The sequence below is a fragment of the Vipera berus genome (assembly GCF_964194415.1).
Source record: "Vipera berus genome assembly, chromosome: Z".
Lineage (NCBI taxonomy): Eukaryota > Metazoa > Chordata > Lepidosauria > Squamata > Viperidae > Vipera > Vipera berus.
This window is the reverse complement of record NC_138205.1, coordinates 815,305-829,100: the sequence shown is the minus strand read 5'-3', so window position 1 is coordinate 829,100 and position 13,796 is coordinate 815,305. Positions and strand designations below refer to the sequence as shown.

Here is a 13,796-nt window from a genome sequence, read left to right as displayed (position 1 = left end):
AATTAGCACTTTCCCCCCCCCGGGGGAGCAGCTTCCAACCCCCCCCCACTTGTCCGCATGTTTATCTCTGCTCTGCCCCCCCTTGATATGACGGTCAGTGACAGGAAGGAGGGAGGGGCCTCGGCTGTGCCATCACAGCCCCCTTCCTCAGTTTTGGGGAGCCCTGCACCCCCACAGGTGTCTTGGGGCTCCTCACATTGCAACCAGAGGGCCCCCCCAAAAAAGTTGGGAAGTTTCAACCTTTTGCAATTCCAAGGGAAGAGTATCTATTTGCCTTGTGCATTAGCAGTGACAAAGGGAGGGGGCCATCCTGAAACTTTAGCCCCCCCCAAGTCTCCCACCAGCCATCCACTGGACCCAGGTCCCCCACCCCTCAGCAGCCCCTTCCCCTTAATTTTGGCTTAGAAGATACACAATTTGTTTTAATAAAAAGCAATATATAGGACCACCTTCAATATGAAGGCTAAAGAAGTGTTATAAAGCCAGCACCTTCTGCCATGAGCCCCGGGGGTCTCCAGGGGCCGTAGGGAGCCCCCAACCCCTCTTCTCCAAGGGCGTCACCCGCAGGACCTCACCACTGGGGGGCAGCGTTACCGATTGTCACCCAGGCCTGCTTTGCCAGTCCCATCCTGGGTTTCCCACAATTTCAGCTGCCCGCCCCCCCCTGTGTGGGAAGGGTCTGCACAGCCCATGCCCCAAAGCTCTGGGTTCTTTGGCTTCCTGGTCCCAGAGAGCGGGAGCGGGGAGCAAGCACCGGTTGTTCACCGAGACCTCCCAGCTGCATCTCCTCCTTGTGCAGAAGAGGTGCTGGGTTCAAGTCTCAGCTCCACGTTGCTAGGTGTCTCATCTCCCTTCGAGGCTAGGGTGTGTGTGGAGGGGGTGAGTTTCCCCATCTGTGTTCCTTCAACAGCCCCAAGAGGGGGTTTTGTACCCTCCCCACTTTTGCAGGCCCCCCCGAAACTTGCTCCCCACAGCTGGGGGGAGGGCACCAGCTGGGAAGAGCTGTCCTTCTTTGGCATGATATCCCTCGAAGCGTGGTGAGGGAGGGGCCCAGTTCGTGGCCTCCGTCCAGGGGGGGTCTCCCCAATTTCCCTGCCATGAAGCCGGCAGGGAACGCAACTTTCCAAGAGGGTCCTTGGGTCAGTCTGGGACTTCAGTCTCCTTGGGCGTCCTCCCCCAAAGTGGGGAAGGGACGAATTTATGGGGTGGGGGAGAGCAAGAAGAGCAGAGGAGGTGGGCGCTGCGAGAAGAGGCGTCTCCCCCAGGCCCCCTCCTCGAAAAGAAGTCAAAAAAGTCAGAGACGGGCAAATCTGTGCTTCTCCGGCCAAGTGCCGGTCAGTACTGTCCCACTTTGGCCGCTGTGGAGGTGCCAGCCTTGCCCTGGACACGCATGTTCTGGACGCTGGAGAGGATCTTCTTCTGATGCCCAGCCAAGGTCACACCAATTCTCAGCAGGTCTCTGTGGAGGGAAACCGAGGAAGGGGGCAGGGTCAGGTGACCCCTTTCTCTGCCCTTCGTGCCCTTCCGCCTCCCCTTCCCTCTGCCCTCCCCCCTCCCATCCACTTACTCGGAGGAGAGTTGGCTGACCAGCTCGAAGGAGGTGAAACCGGCATTGGCAAAGCTGTCTTCATAGCGGCCCATCTTGAGGGCACGCAGCCAGTCGCTGACCGAGCCGAAGGAGGAGTAATGGGGCAGCCGCTGGTCCAGCAGAGGGTGGGACGGCCTGGTGGGAGGGGGGGGAGCGGCAGGATCAGCAGCCAGTCAGGATCACCAGGGGATGGGAGGGGGGGCTCTCACATAGGAGAGCCCCCAATCCGGAGGTGAATCCTGGGCAGGTGACCAAAACATCTGGATACAAGAGGCTGAGGTGCCCCCCCAAAGCCTGTAAGAGCCCCCCAGAGCCGAAACCACCCAGGCTTTGTGAGTGGAATTCGCTTCTGAACATGGGGAAAAGCTGAGATGACCGGTGGGCAGCTTAAAACGTGTGGACTTCAACTCCCAGAATTCCCCAGCCGGCTCTTTTTTTCATTTGGCCGAAGTCAAGACATATTACGTCTACTGCATTCCCACCGTCTATTAAGAAAGTTACCCTTTAAAAAAAAATGCAATAAAGGTCATCTAGCCATATTGTCCTATCCATGCTGAATGCTGGTGAATCCTTGTTGGGCTGGGGAATTCTGGGAGTTGAAGTCCACAAATCTTAAAAGTGGCCAAGTTTGGAGACCCCCTAATGCATAGAATCAGACCACTGGGAACTTTGGGAAAAGTTTTCCTAGGGTTTTTTTCCCTTTTCATTAACTTTACAGCAGGGGTGTCCAAACCTTAGCCGCTTTAACAAAACTTGTGAACTGCAGCTCCCAGAATTCCCCAGCCAGCGAGGGTTTACCAGATTTCAGCACGGACAGAACAAGAACAAATGTGGCTAGACTACTTTATCACATTTTTTGATTGGAAAACTTTCTTGATAGATGGAGGGAATGCAGTAGACGTAATATATCTTGAGTTCCGTAAAGTGAAAAAACGGCTGGCTGGTAAATTCTGGGAGTTGAAGTCCACAAGTCCACTAGACAGTCACTTCTCTGAAATGGTATAGGCTTGTGCAGGGGCTGGATTAGAAGACCTCCAAAGTCCCTTCCAGCTCTATTCTATTCTATTCTATTCTATTCTATTCTATTCTATTCTATTCTATTCTATTCTATTCTATTCTATTCTATTCTATTCTATTCTATTCTATTCCCATATTCTATTCTAATTTCTATTCAAATTTTTATTCTATTCTAATTTTTATTCTATTCTATTCTAATTTCTATTCTATTCTAATTTCTATTCTATTCGAATTTTTATTCTATTCTATTCTATTCTATTCTATTCTTCAGTCCTATATTTGTTCTGTTCTATTCTATTCTGTATTTTATTATTCTATTCTATTCTATTCTATTCTATTCTATTTTATTTTCTTATTCCATTCCTTATTCTATTCTATTCTATTCTATTCTATTCTATTCTATTCTATTCTTCATTTCTATATTTATTCTATTCTATTCTAATTTCTATTCTAATTTCTATGCTATTCTAGTGTAGTCTACTCTATTCTTCAGTCCTATATTTGTTCTGTTCTGTTCTATTCTATTCTGTATTTTATTATTCTATTCTATTCTATTCTATTCTATTCTATTCTAATTTCTAGTCTATTCTAGTCTTGTTGTTGTTAGCTGCGAAGTCGTGTCTGACCCATCACAACCCCACAGACAACGTTCCTCCAGGCGTTCCTGTCCTCCACCATCTTCTGGAGTCCATTTAAGCTCACGCCTCCTGCTTCAGTGACTCCATCCAGCCGCCTCCTTCTCTGTTGTCCCCTTCTTCTCTTGCCCTCAATCTTTCCCCAGCATGAGGCTCTTCTCCAGCGAGTCTTTCCTTCTCATTAGGTGGCCAAAGTATTTGAGTTTCAGCTTCAGGATCTGGCCTTCCAAAGAACAGTCAGGGTTGATCTCCTCTAGGACTGACCGGTTTGATCGCCTTGCAGTCCAAGGGACTCGCAGGAGTCTTCTCCAGCACCAGAGTTCAAAGGCCTCAATTCTTTGGCGCTCAGCCTTTCTTATGGTCCAACTTTCACTGCCATACATTGCAACTGGGAAGACCATAGCCTTAACTATACACACTTTTGTTGACAGGGTGATGTCTCTGCTTTTTAGTGTGCTGTCTAGATTTGCCGTGGCTTTCCTCCCGAGGAGCAAAGCGTCTTTTAATTTCTTGGCTGCAGTCCCCATCTGCAGTGATCTTGGAGCCCAGGAAAATAAAATCTGTCACTACCTCCATTTCTTCCCCATCTATTTCCCAGGAATTGAGAGGGCCGGATGCCATGATCTTGGTTTTCTTAATGTTTAATTTCAATCCAAGTTTTGCACTCTCCTTCTTCACCCGCAACAAGAGGCTCTTTAGTTCTTCTTCACTTTCTGCCATTAGAGTGGTATCATCTGCATATCTTAGGTTGTTGATATTTCTTCCGGCAATCTTAATTCCAACTTTTGATTCATCTAGCCCTGCCTTTCTCATTATGTGCTCTGCATACAAGTTAAATAGGCAGGGTGACAGTATACAGCCTTGCCGGACTCCTTTCCCAATTTTGAACCAATCAGTGGTTCCGTGTCCAGTTCTCACTGTTGCTTCTTGACCCGCATATAGGTTTCTCAAGAGACAAATAAGATGGTCTGGTACTCCCATCTCTTTAAGGACTTGCCACAGTTTGTTATGATCCACACAATCAAAGGCTTTAGCATAGTCAATGAAGCAGAAGTAGATGTTTTTCTGGAACTCTCTAGCTTTCTCCATGATCCAGCGTATGTTGGCAATTTGATCTCTAGTTCCTCTGCCTCTTCAAAATCCTCCCTGTACTTCTGGTAGTTCTCGATCCACATACTGCTGGAGTCTAGCTTGTAGGATTTTAAGCATAACTTTACTAGCATGAGAAATGAGTGCAATGGTGCGATAGTTTGAACATTCTTTGGCCCTGCCTTTCTTTGGAATTGGAATGTAAACTGATCTTTTCCAATCCTGTGGCCACTGTTGAATTTTCCAAATTTGCTGGCAAACTGAGTGTAGCACTTTTACTGCATCGTCTTTTAAGATTTTGAATAGCTCAGCTGGAATACTGTCACTTCCACTAGCTTTGTTGTTGCTCAGCTTTTCTAAGGCCCACTTCACTTCACATTCCAGGATGTCTGGCTCAAGATCAGTGACCACCTCATTGTGATTATCTGGGATGTTAAGCTCATTCTTGTATAGTTTTTCTGTGTAATTTTGCCACCTCTTCTTAATCTCTTCTGCCTCTTCTTAGGTCCCTGCCATTTTGGTCCTTTATCATGCCCATTTTTGCATTAAACGTTCCCTTCATCTCTCCAATTTTCTTGAAAAGATCTCTGGTCCTCCCTATTCTATTGTTTTCTTCTATTTCTTTGCACTGTTCATTTAAGAAGGCATTCTTATCTCTTCTAGCTATTCTCTGGAATTCTGCATTTAATTGGGCATATCTTTCTTTTTCTCCCTTGCCTTTCGCTTCCCTCCTTTCCTCAGCTATTTGCAAAGCTTCCTCAGACAGCCATTTTGCTTTCTTGCATTTCTTTTTCTTTGGGATGGTTTTGGTTGCTACCTGTTGTACAATGTTGCGAACCTCTGTCCATAGTTCTTCAGGCACTCTGTCTATTCTATTCTACTCTATTCTATTCTATTCTTCAGTCCTATATTTGTTCTGTTCTGTTCTATTCTATTCTTTATTTTATTATTCCATTCTATTCTATTCTATTCTATTCTATTCTATTCTATTCTATTCTATTCTATTCTAATTCTATTCTATTTTCCTATATCTATTCTATTCTATTCTATTCTATTCTATTCTATTCTATTCTATTCTTCATATTTCTATTCTGTTCTGTTCTATTCTATTCCTATTCTTATTCCTACTGTCTTAAAGTAGCCAGAGCCTGACACCCTAGCTTTTTAAGCTGTCCATCAGTCACCTCAGCTTTTCCCTGTGTTGATATGGAACAACCCCCCGTTTTCCAAAGCCGCAAAGCCAATGGGCACAGTGAGGTCACCATCTCTGGACCCTGCCCACCTCCACAAGTATCCGGAGAGGTTCCTGCATGCACAGCCCAAGCGCCAGGCTTTGTGGTGTGTGTGTGTGTGTGTGTGTCTCCCACTTACCCTCCGTTTCCCCGCGAGACGATCTTGAGGCTGGCGGGGTTCCGGATCAGCTTATCCAGGGAGTTGACGATCTGGGCGAAGCGCGGCCGGGCATTGCGGTCCCTCTGCCAGCAGTCCAACATCAGCTGGTGCAGCGAGGTGGGGCAGTCCGTGGGGGGTGGCAGGCGGTAGTCCTGCTCGATGGCGTTGATCACCTGGGGGAGGGGAGGGAAGCGCGGTGGGTGAGGGAGGGAGGAAGGCAGGGGGAGGGGCGTCCTCCGTCCAGGGGGGGAATCGGAGCCCGTGGGAAAATCACAACATCCAGGCAGCGGGAGGTAAATAAAGGTGATCCTTGACTTACGACCACACAATTGAGCCCAAAATTTCCATCGCTAAGTGAGACAGCTGTTAAGTGAGTTTTGCCCCATTTTGCGACCTTTCTTGCCGCCATTGCTAATTGGATCACTGCAGTTGTTTAAGTTAGTAACACGGTTGTTAAGTGAATCCAGCTCCCCCCATTGAGGAGGTCGCAAAAGGGGATGACTGTGACCGTCATAAATACGAGTCAGTTGCCAAGCATCTGAATTTTGGCCATGGGGATGCTGCAATGGCCGTTAAGTGTGAAAAATGGACGTAAGTCCCTTTCTTCAGTGTTGTTTTAACGTCAAACGGTCACTAAAGTCGAGGACTATCGGTATGGAGCAGGTGGGAAAAACCCCAAGCAGAGTTATGGGATGGGAGTAATAATTAGGTATTGGATGGGAGACCACCCAGCGATTGGGAAGGGGAAGAAATTGCCCAGATGGCGGCCAGCTTTTCAGGAATTGGCCTTGCTGCTCTCCAAGTTACACACCGACACTGGACACAAGGAATTCTACGGGTCAGGGGAAATGGCCTAGTCCTTTTTAGAGTCGGTTGAGTGAACCAGGTGTGCAAAAGGGACAGGATTTGGAACTCCGCCCTGAAAAGGTGGGTCAAAAGGCCAGCGAAGGGTCTGGAGAGGACTATTAAGGTCAGGGATGCCACCAGCCCCCTGCCCCAAATCAGCTGGAGCAAAACTCGGAGAGATAACAGAATAACAAGGGGGACCTTCGAGGTCTTCTAGTCCAACCCCCTGCTCAAGCAAGAGACCCTGTAACATTCTGAATAAATGGTGGTCTAATCCTTTCTTAAAAGCCTGCAGTGATGGAGCACCCACAACTTCTGGAGGCAAGCTGTTCCACTGGTTATTCTCACTGTTGTTGTGATTCAGGGTCAGCCTGTGGGTTCGGCAGTTGGGTCGGATGACTCAGAGGAGGAGGAGGGGGGTGTTGGAGAGCTTGCTGAGGGGGTTGGAGAGCTTGCTGATGAGAGCCCTCAGCCAGGCCCCTCCCACTTGGTCACCACAGAGACCCAGCTGTGTGAGCCTGACAGTGTGGATGAAGATGACCCACAGCTGGCCCTGTTCAAGGATGCCCGACGCAGGAGGCAGTCAATCAGGAGTAAACAGAGGAAGGCAATGGGGCTTCTCGGAAGGAGGCAGAGAGAAGCCACGCCCTGAACTCTATATAAGGGGAATGTGTGGGGAGGGCTGGTTTGCTGAAGGCAACCGCTTGGATAGTTCATGTTTCTTAAAGCTCCTGTTTCTTGGTTTGTCTTGTTCCGTTTGTTTTTGTAGTAATAAATTTGGCAGGCGTAATTCCAGCCTCTTGCCTTATTGTAAAAGGGGTTGTCCCTGCCTTTTCTGCAGGGTCGGTAGCAGGCTGGTACAGAACAACTGTCAGGAAATTGCTCCTGAGTTTTAGTTGGCTTTTCTCCAACCTACCAATAATGGGGAAGGGAAGAGAGAAGCTGGGGGGGAGTTCGGGGGCCACAGACCCCTCCCCTAAAGTCAGGCCACTCACATCCTGGTTGGACATGTCCCAATACGGCCTCTCTCCGAAGGACATGACTTCCCACATCACGATGCCGTAACTCCACACGTCGCTGGCGGACGTGAACTTGCGGAAGGCGATGGCTTCGGGGGCCGTCCAGCGGATCGGGATCTTCCCCCCCTGAGGAAAGAGGGATGGTAGAATTGGGCAGGGGGGCAGGGAGCACGAGGATCATCTAGTCCGCCCCCCCCGCGACGGGCAGGGGAGAGGGAGCAAGCCCACCCACCCACCCCTTGTGTCCGGGGAAGCGGAAAAAGAGAACACACCGACGTACCAAAGAGCTGGTGTAGGTTGGATCCGATGAATTTTCCTCCAGGAAGCGAGACAGCCCAAAGTCGGAAACTTTGCAAACCAGGTTACTGTTGACCAGGATGTTGCGGGCGGCCAAGTCGCGGTGCACGTAGCTCATGTCAGAGAGGTAGCGCATGCCGGACGTGATGCCCCGCAGCATCCCCACCAGCTGGATGGGAGTGAACTGACCGTCGTTCAACTGCGGGGGGGGGGCAACAAAGAGGGTCAGGACCCCCGAGGTGGGATGGGGGGTTTAAGACCCTTTCAGTGGGACCGGCAGATAGCGGTGGGCTTTCCACCCAGACCCCAGGCTGCTGCTGGGAGGAATAAGATGCGGGATTGCAAAGACCTTTCTAGATTTAGGGGCCTCCACCTGTGGCTACTTTAAGACTCGTGGACTTCAACTCCCAGAATTCCCCAGCCAAGATCTCCCATGCTGGCTGGGGGATTCTGGGAGTTGAAGTCCACAAGTCCACAGGTGGAGGCCCCTGAATCAACCGGAAAGTACCAGGTGGGCCTTTTTGGGGAACGAATCCTGGGAAAAGCCCTTCGGACGACCGCCTTAGTCGGTGCACAACAGCCCCCCCTAAGCAAAAAGGAGGGAGGTAGGATAAAATAAAATAATAAAACAAAACAATTAAATAAATAAAATAATAAAATAAAATAATAAATTGAATTAAATTAAAATAACATAAGACAAAAATAAATTAAAATAAAACAAAGTAAATTAAATTAGAACAAAACAAAATAACATAAAATAAAATAATAAAATAGAATTAAAATAAATAGTAAAATAAAATAAAACTAATAAAATAAAAACAAAACAATAAAATAATAAAATAAAATATAAAATAATCAAAAAACAAAACAATAAAATATTAAAATATTCTTCTATTATAAAATAAAATAATAAAATAAAAATAAAACAATAGTAAAATAAAATAAAATAAAAACAATAAAATAATAAAATATAATAAAAAACCAATAAAATAATAAATATTCTATTCTATTATAAAATAAACTAATACAATAAAAATAAAACAAATAGTAAAATAAAATGAAACTATAATAAAATAATAAAATAATAAAAACAAAACAAAACAATAAAGTATAAAATAATAAAATAAATATTCTATTCTACTATAAAGTAAAATAAAATAAAACAATAAAATAAAATAAAATACAAAGCAAAACGTAAAAAAACACACCGAACCCCAGGGGTTCCCCCCTCCCCAGGGCCGTGGGGTCTCCTCCCCCCCCTCACCCGCAGGAAGGAGTCCAGGGCGCCATTTTCCATGAACTCGGTGATGATCATGACGGGGACGCTGTTGGTGATGACGCCGTCCAGGCGGATGATGTTGGGGTGCTCGAACTGGCCCATGATGCTGGCCTCGCTCAGGAACTCCCTCCGCTGCTTCTCCGTGTAGCCCCCCTTCAGGGTCTTGATGGCCACGTAGACCTCCTTCTTGCCCGGCACCTTCAGGAGTCCACGGCAGACCTCCCCAAATTCCCCTGCGAGAGTCGGGGGCAAGCAGAGAGGGAGGGGGCTGCTTAATAATTAAATATGGATTTGGGACTCCCCCAAAATGCAAGGGCAGCGTTGGGGTGGGTCTCTTCCCCAAAAAGGTCTCTCTGTGGCCAGATCCCTTCAGTTGCGTCTTTTGGGTCAATTATGGGAAGTTTACAACCTCTGGACTTCAACTCCCAGAATTCCCCAGCCGGCTCTTTTTTCTACTTTCCCGAAGTCTAGATATATTATGTTGACCGCATTCCCGCTGTCTATTAAGAAAGTTACCCTATCCAAAAAAAAAAGCAATAAAAGCAGTCTAGCCACATTTGTTGTTGTCCTTTCTGGGCTGAATTCTGGGAAACCCTTGCCGGCTAGGGGAATTCTGGGAGTTGTAGTCCACAGGTTGCAAAGTTCTCACAGTCGCCCACCCTTTTCGGGTGCTTATAACAACTCCGTTCCCAGGTGAGGAAGAGACCAGCCGGGCCCCAAACAACAGAGCAGATGCAATTCCCCGTTGCCACTCAGAGGAGGAATGACCCTCACCTCTGCTGAAATGCTGTTCAGGAAGTCCTTGACTTACAACGATTCATTTAGTGACCGGAGTTACAACAGCACTGAAAAAAAGTGACTTACAACCATTCCTCCTACTTACGACCACCGCAATATCCCCCGTCACACGGTAAAAATTCAGGTGCAGCCTCCCTCGATCGTGATTTGCGACTTCCGGCCAGCGAAGTCAACAGGGATGGCCGGATTGGCTTAACGGCCCCATGAATCACTTAACTAAACTCGCAGAGATTCACTTAATGACCGCGGCCGAGAAAAAAATCAGGTGCAGCTGACTTAACAGCTGCCTTGCTTAGCCAGGGAAATTCTGTGGTCGTAAGCCGAGGACTAGAATTTTTCTGATCGAAGCGGGGCTTTATGTGCATTGCGGTGCACATACACACCCAGTTGCGGCTGCCCTCTTGACTTTTCTGACCCCCACCCTGATCCCGTAAGGAATCCCCCCCACCCCAAATGACGACACAACCCGCACGCGATTCCTTTTCCCGAGACAGGGAAAGAGAGGAGTCGGCCATTTTGTGGGAGCCCCACAGACGGGGGGGGGGGATTGTGAGGGATGGGGGGGGTGTCAGAGGGATGGGCCCGATCCTCACCTGCCCCGATGACCTCCTCGATCTTCACGTAGGAGACGTCGATCTCCTTAGCAAATTCCCGCACGGCCTCGTTGGGATCCTCGTAAGTGAAGGGGTCGATGTAGACTTTGGTACCTGTCCGGAGGTGGGGTGGGAGGGCCGTTAAGGGGGCTCCTCCCAACAGACCCCGACTGATAAGGGTTTTTTTTTTTAGCAGTACAGCTATTCCCCGACTTACAACCTTTCGTTTAGTGACTGTTCAGAGTTACAATGGCACTGAATAAAGGGACCGTTCTTCACACGTACAACCACCGCAGCATCCCCACGGTCACAACAGCCAAAATTCGGATTCTTGACCTCTGACTCGTCTTTACGACGGTTGCACCGTCCCCCAGGGTCAGGCGATCCCCTTTTGCGACCGTCTGACGAGCAAGGTCGATGGGGGAAGCCAGGTTCGCTTAACGACCGTGTGACCAGCTTAGCAAATGCGGTGGTTCGCTTAACGACCATGGCAAGGAAGGTCGTAAAATGGGGCAGAGCTCACTTAACAAATTTCTCGTTTTAAGTTAAGCAACAAACAATTCTGGTCGTTCAGTCACGGAGTGGCCTGCGTTGTATTGATATTACTAGGTCTTATTTAGCGCTATCTTTTTATATTGCAAGCTGCTCAAAGTCGCCGCCGGGACGAGATGGGCAGCTAATGAACTTTACAAATAAATAATCTTGCAGATACACTCCCCTCCAGCCCCCTCCCACAATTCCACAGGCCACCCCCCCCTCCACCCATGAATCTTCGCCCCCTCTCACCGTGCCCAATCAAGTATTGTCCAGGTTTGTCCGAATATTCTTGCTCCCGCGAGGCCGAGGACCCCTGGCGCCTGTCGGAGAAGGCACAGAAAGGAATGCTTGCCTGAAGCCCCGCCCACTCCCATTAGCTCCTCCCACACCACACCCCCCGCGCCTCAGTCCAGCCATTATCCCGCTAGCCAATCCTGAGCTCCTTCGTCCCACAAGCTCCTCCCCGTCTTCCTGGGCTGTAGATGACTACGAGATGCCAGAATTCCCAGGCGCCTGGCCACCTCTTTCCCACGCCTTCCCCAGTCCTGGCTAAGCGGTTAGGCCCCTCCCACCTCCCCCTGGCCCCTCCCACTCCTCCGTTTGGGAAGAGGCGCCTTACCGGAGGCAGACCACGGCCACGATCACCACGGCCAAGACGAGGAGGCTGCCCAAGGCCGCCGTGCCCACGATGAGGGCCAGCTTCTCCGTGCTGCTCCCCGGCTCTGCCAGGAGGGGGGGGGCAAAGGGGTCAAAACCAGCAAGGAATGATGGGAAGGGAGCAGATCCGGACTGAGGCTTTGACTTCAGAACGGGCAAAATAAGGGGTGGACACGGATCCCCCCCCCAAAACTTGGTGGGTGAAAAGCGCTAATCCTTCCCTTTCCTTTGCGTTCTCTTCTTTTCTTTCTCTTTCTTTCTCTTTCCTTCCTTTTCCTTTCCTTTCTCTTTCCTCCATTCACTCATTCCTTTTTCCTTCCCTTCCCTTCCTTTTTCTTTCCCTTATTTTACTTCTCTTGTTCTCTTCCCTTCTTCTCATTTTAAAAGGGCTTCATGGCAAACCTATCACAAACCTCCCGGCTCTGCTGGGTCCTAAGGCAAGACACGCTCCGACATTCAGATCCGCTGCCTCTTTGGCAGGCAAATGGAACGTAAGGCCGGGTCTTAATTTCGGGGAAACACGGCACTTGGGTCGCCATCCGTCTGCAATAAAACCCCCAGGATCCGAGAGCACCTGGTGGGGGTGGGGGGAGTCTCGCTTGCAACCGAGGGGGTCTTACCAGCTCCATGAGTCTGGAAGGCCTTTTCTGGCCCAAACCCTCCGTAACCGGCCTCGGATCGGGCCCGGACTTGCACAACGTACACGGCTCCTCGGCGCAGCCCGGACAGGATCACCCGGTTCTCGGAGGTCTTCACAAACATGGGTCCACCAGCGCCCTGGAAGAGGGCAGATGGGGAGTCAGGGCCCACCCCAGCTGGGCCTTCCCTCCTCTCAGCAGGCATGCACATCTGGGCAGCGGTTTTTGGGTCCTCTCCTCTCCAACCGCCGTCTCCAAAACCGCCAAGTTAGCGGGAAAACTGGACCGCACTTCTCTGTACGCAGGCCCTTTTATTTGGCTCCTCCTGTTCATATTTTACGGTTTTTTGTTCTCTGTGTTACCGATCAAAGAGAATACAGGCCATCCTCCACAGCGGTTCGCTTAGTGACCCTTCGAAGGTACAACAGCATTGGAAAAAGGAGCATTTTTCGCCCTTACGACCATCACGGCAGTCGCGTGATCAAAATTCAGACGCTCGGCCGCTGACTCGCACGTATGACGGTCGCGGTGTCCTGGGGCAGTCACGTGACCCCCTTTTGCGACCTTCTGACAAGGGGGGTGGGGAGATTCAGTTAACAGCCGTGTGACTACGCCTGCAGTGATTCACTTAACAACGGTGGCAAGAAAGGTCATAAAATGGGGCAAAACTCACTCGACAATGGAAATTTGGGAGTCAGTTGCGGTCGTAAGTTGAGGGCTGTCCGTATTTGAAGCTCCCTCCTCTCCCTCTTCCAAAGCTGCCTCCCTTAACTTGGGGACTCCAGTGGATTACAAGGACCGGGACCCCGCCCCCTGTCCCCTGGCTGAGGATGATGGGAATCAGCACCCCACATCCCCTCGGAGACGGGAGCCATCGAGCGAGACCGGCCTTAACCTTTTTCTAAGGCAAGGCGCGAAGGGATTGCTTAAAACAGGCATTTATCCTTCTTTTCAGCCCAAACGAGTTTCTGGAGTGGATTACACGGGATCAATCGTCAGGCAGATCCTCTTCAAAGCCGTCTGGCTGACCAATTAATCTGTCAGCGCTTTTCAACTCCCAAAACACAAAAGGAATTTTTTTTAAAAGGCCAGGAAGGCTGATTATCCAGCCGCAGGTGGGAAGCGCATCCTCGGAAAGGCCTCGTTCTCCCGTGAAAAAGTGAATTTGGCTCCTGAGAACCGTGACCGCCGGGGGGTGGTGGTGTCTCCCCTCCTCAGAAATATTGGCCGGGGATTTACCGCTCAACTTAAAAGGGAGACGATGTGCCGCAAAGCCTGGATCCTGGCAGTGTTGAGTGAAGGTGTGTGTGTGTGTGTGTGTGTGTGTGTGTTTGTGTAAAAGAAATAATTCAAGTCTACATTTTATGGGCAAATGTTGGCAGTTTTGCTGAAGGGGTACCAAACTGAGGAA

At 49.3% G+C, this 13,796-nt stretch overlaps 1 protein-coding gene across 1 annotated transcript in view; it reads right to left on the bottom strand.

Annotated features, from left to right (window-relative positions):
* Window positions 1-349: 349 nt before the first annotated feature.
* The window catches only part of LOC308677889 (ephrin type-B receptor 4-like), a 33,669-nt gene continuing 20,222 nt past the window's right edge, over window positions 350-13,796 (bottom strand). The window contains exons 7-16 of the mRNA XM_081344583.1: window positions 12,368-12,524; window positions 11,710-11,812; window positions 11,340-11,410; window positions 10,554-10,667; window positions 9,148-9,395; window positions 7,867-8,082; window positions 7,563-7,712; window positions 5,701-5,894; window positions 1,568-1,723; window positions 350-1,459 (exon numbers count right to left, since the gene is read on the bottom strand). Of these exons, the coding sequence (XP_081200709.1) occupies window positions 1,336-1,459; window positions 1,568-1,723; window positions 5,701-5,894; window positions 7,563-7,712; window positions 7,867-8,082; window positions 9,148-9,395; window positions 10,554-10,667; window positions 11,340-11,410; window positions 11,710-11,812; window positions 12,368-12,524 (1,533 nt within the window). The 3' untranslated portion in view covers window positions 350-1,335. The remainder of the gene's footprint in view (window positions 1,460-1,567; window positions 1,724-5,700; window positions 5,895-7,562; window positions 7,713-7,866; window positions 8,083-9,147; window positions 9,396-10,553; window positions 10,668-11,339; window positions 11,411-11,709; window positions 11,813-12,367; window positions 12,525-13,796) is intronic.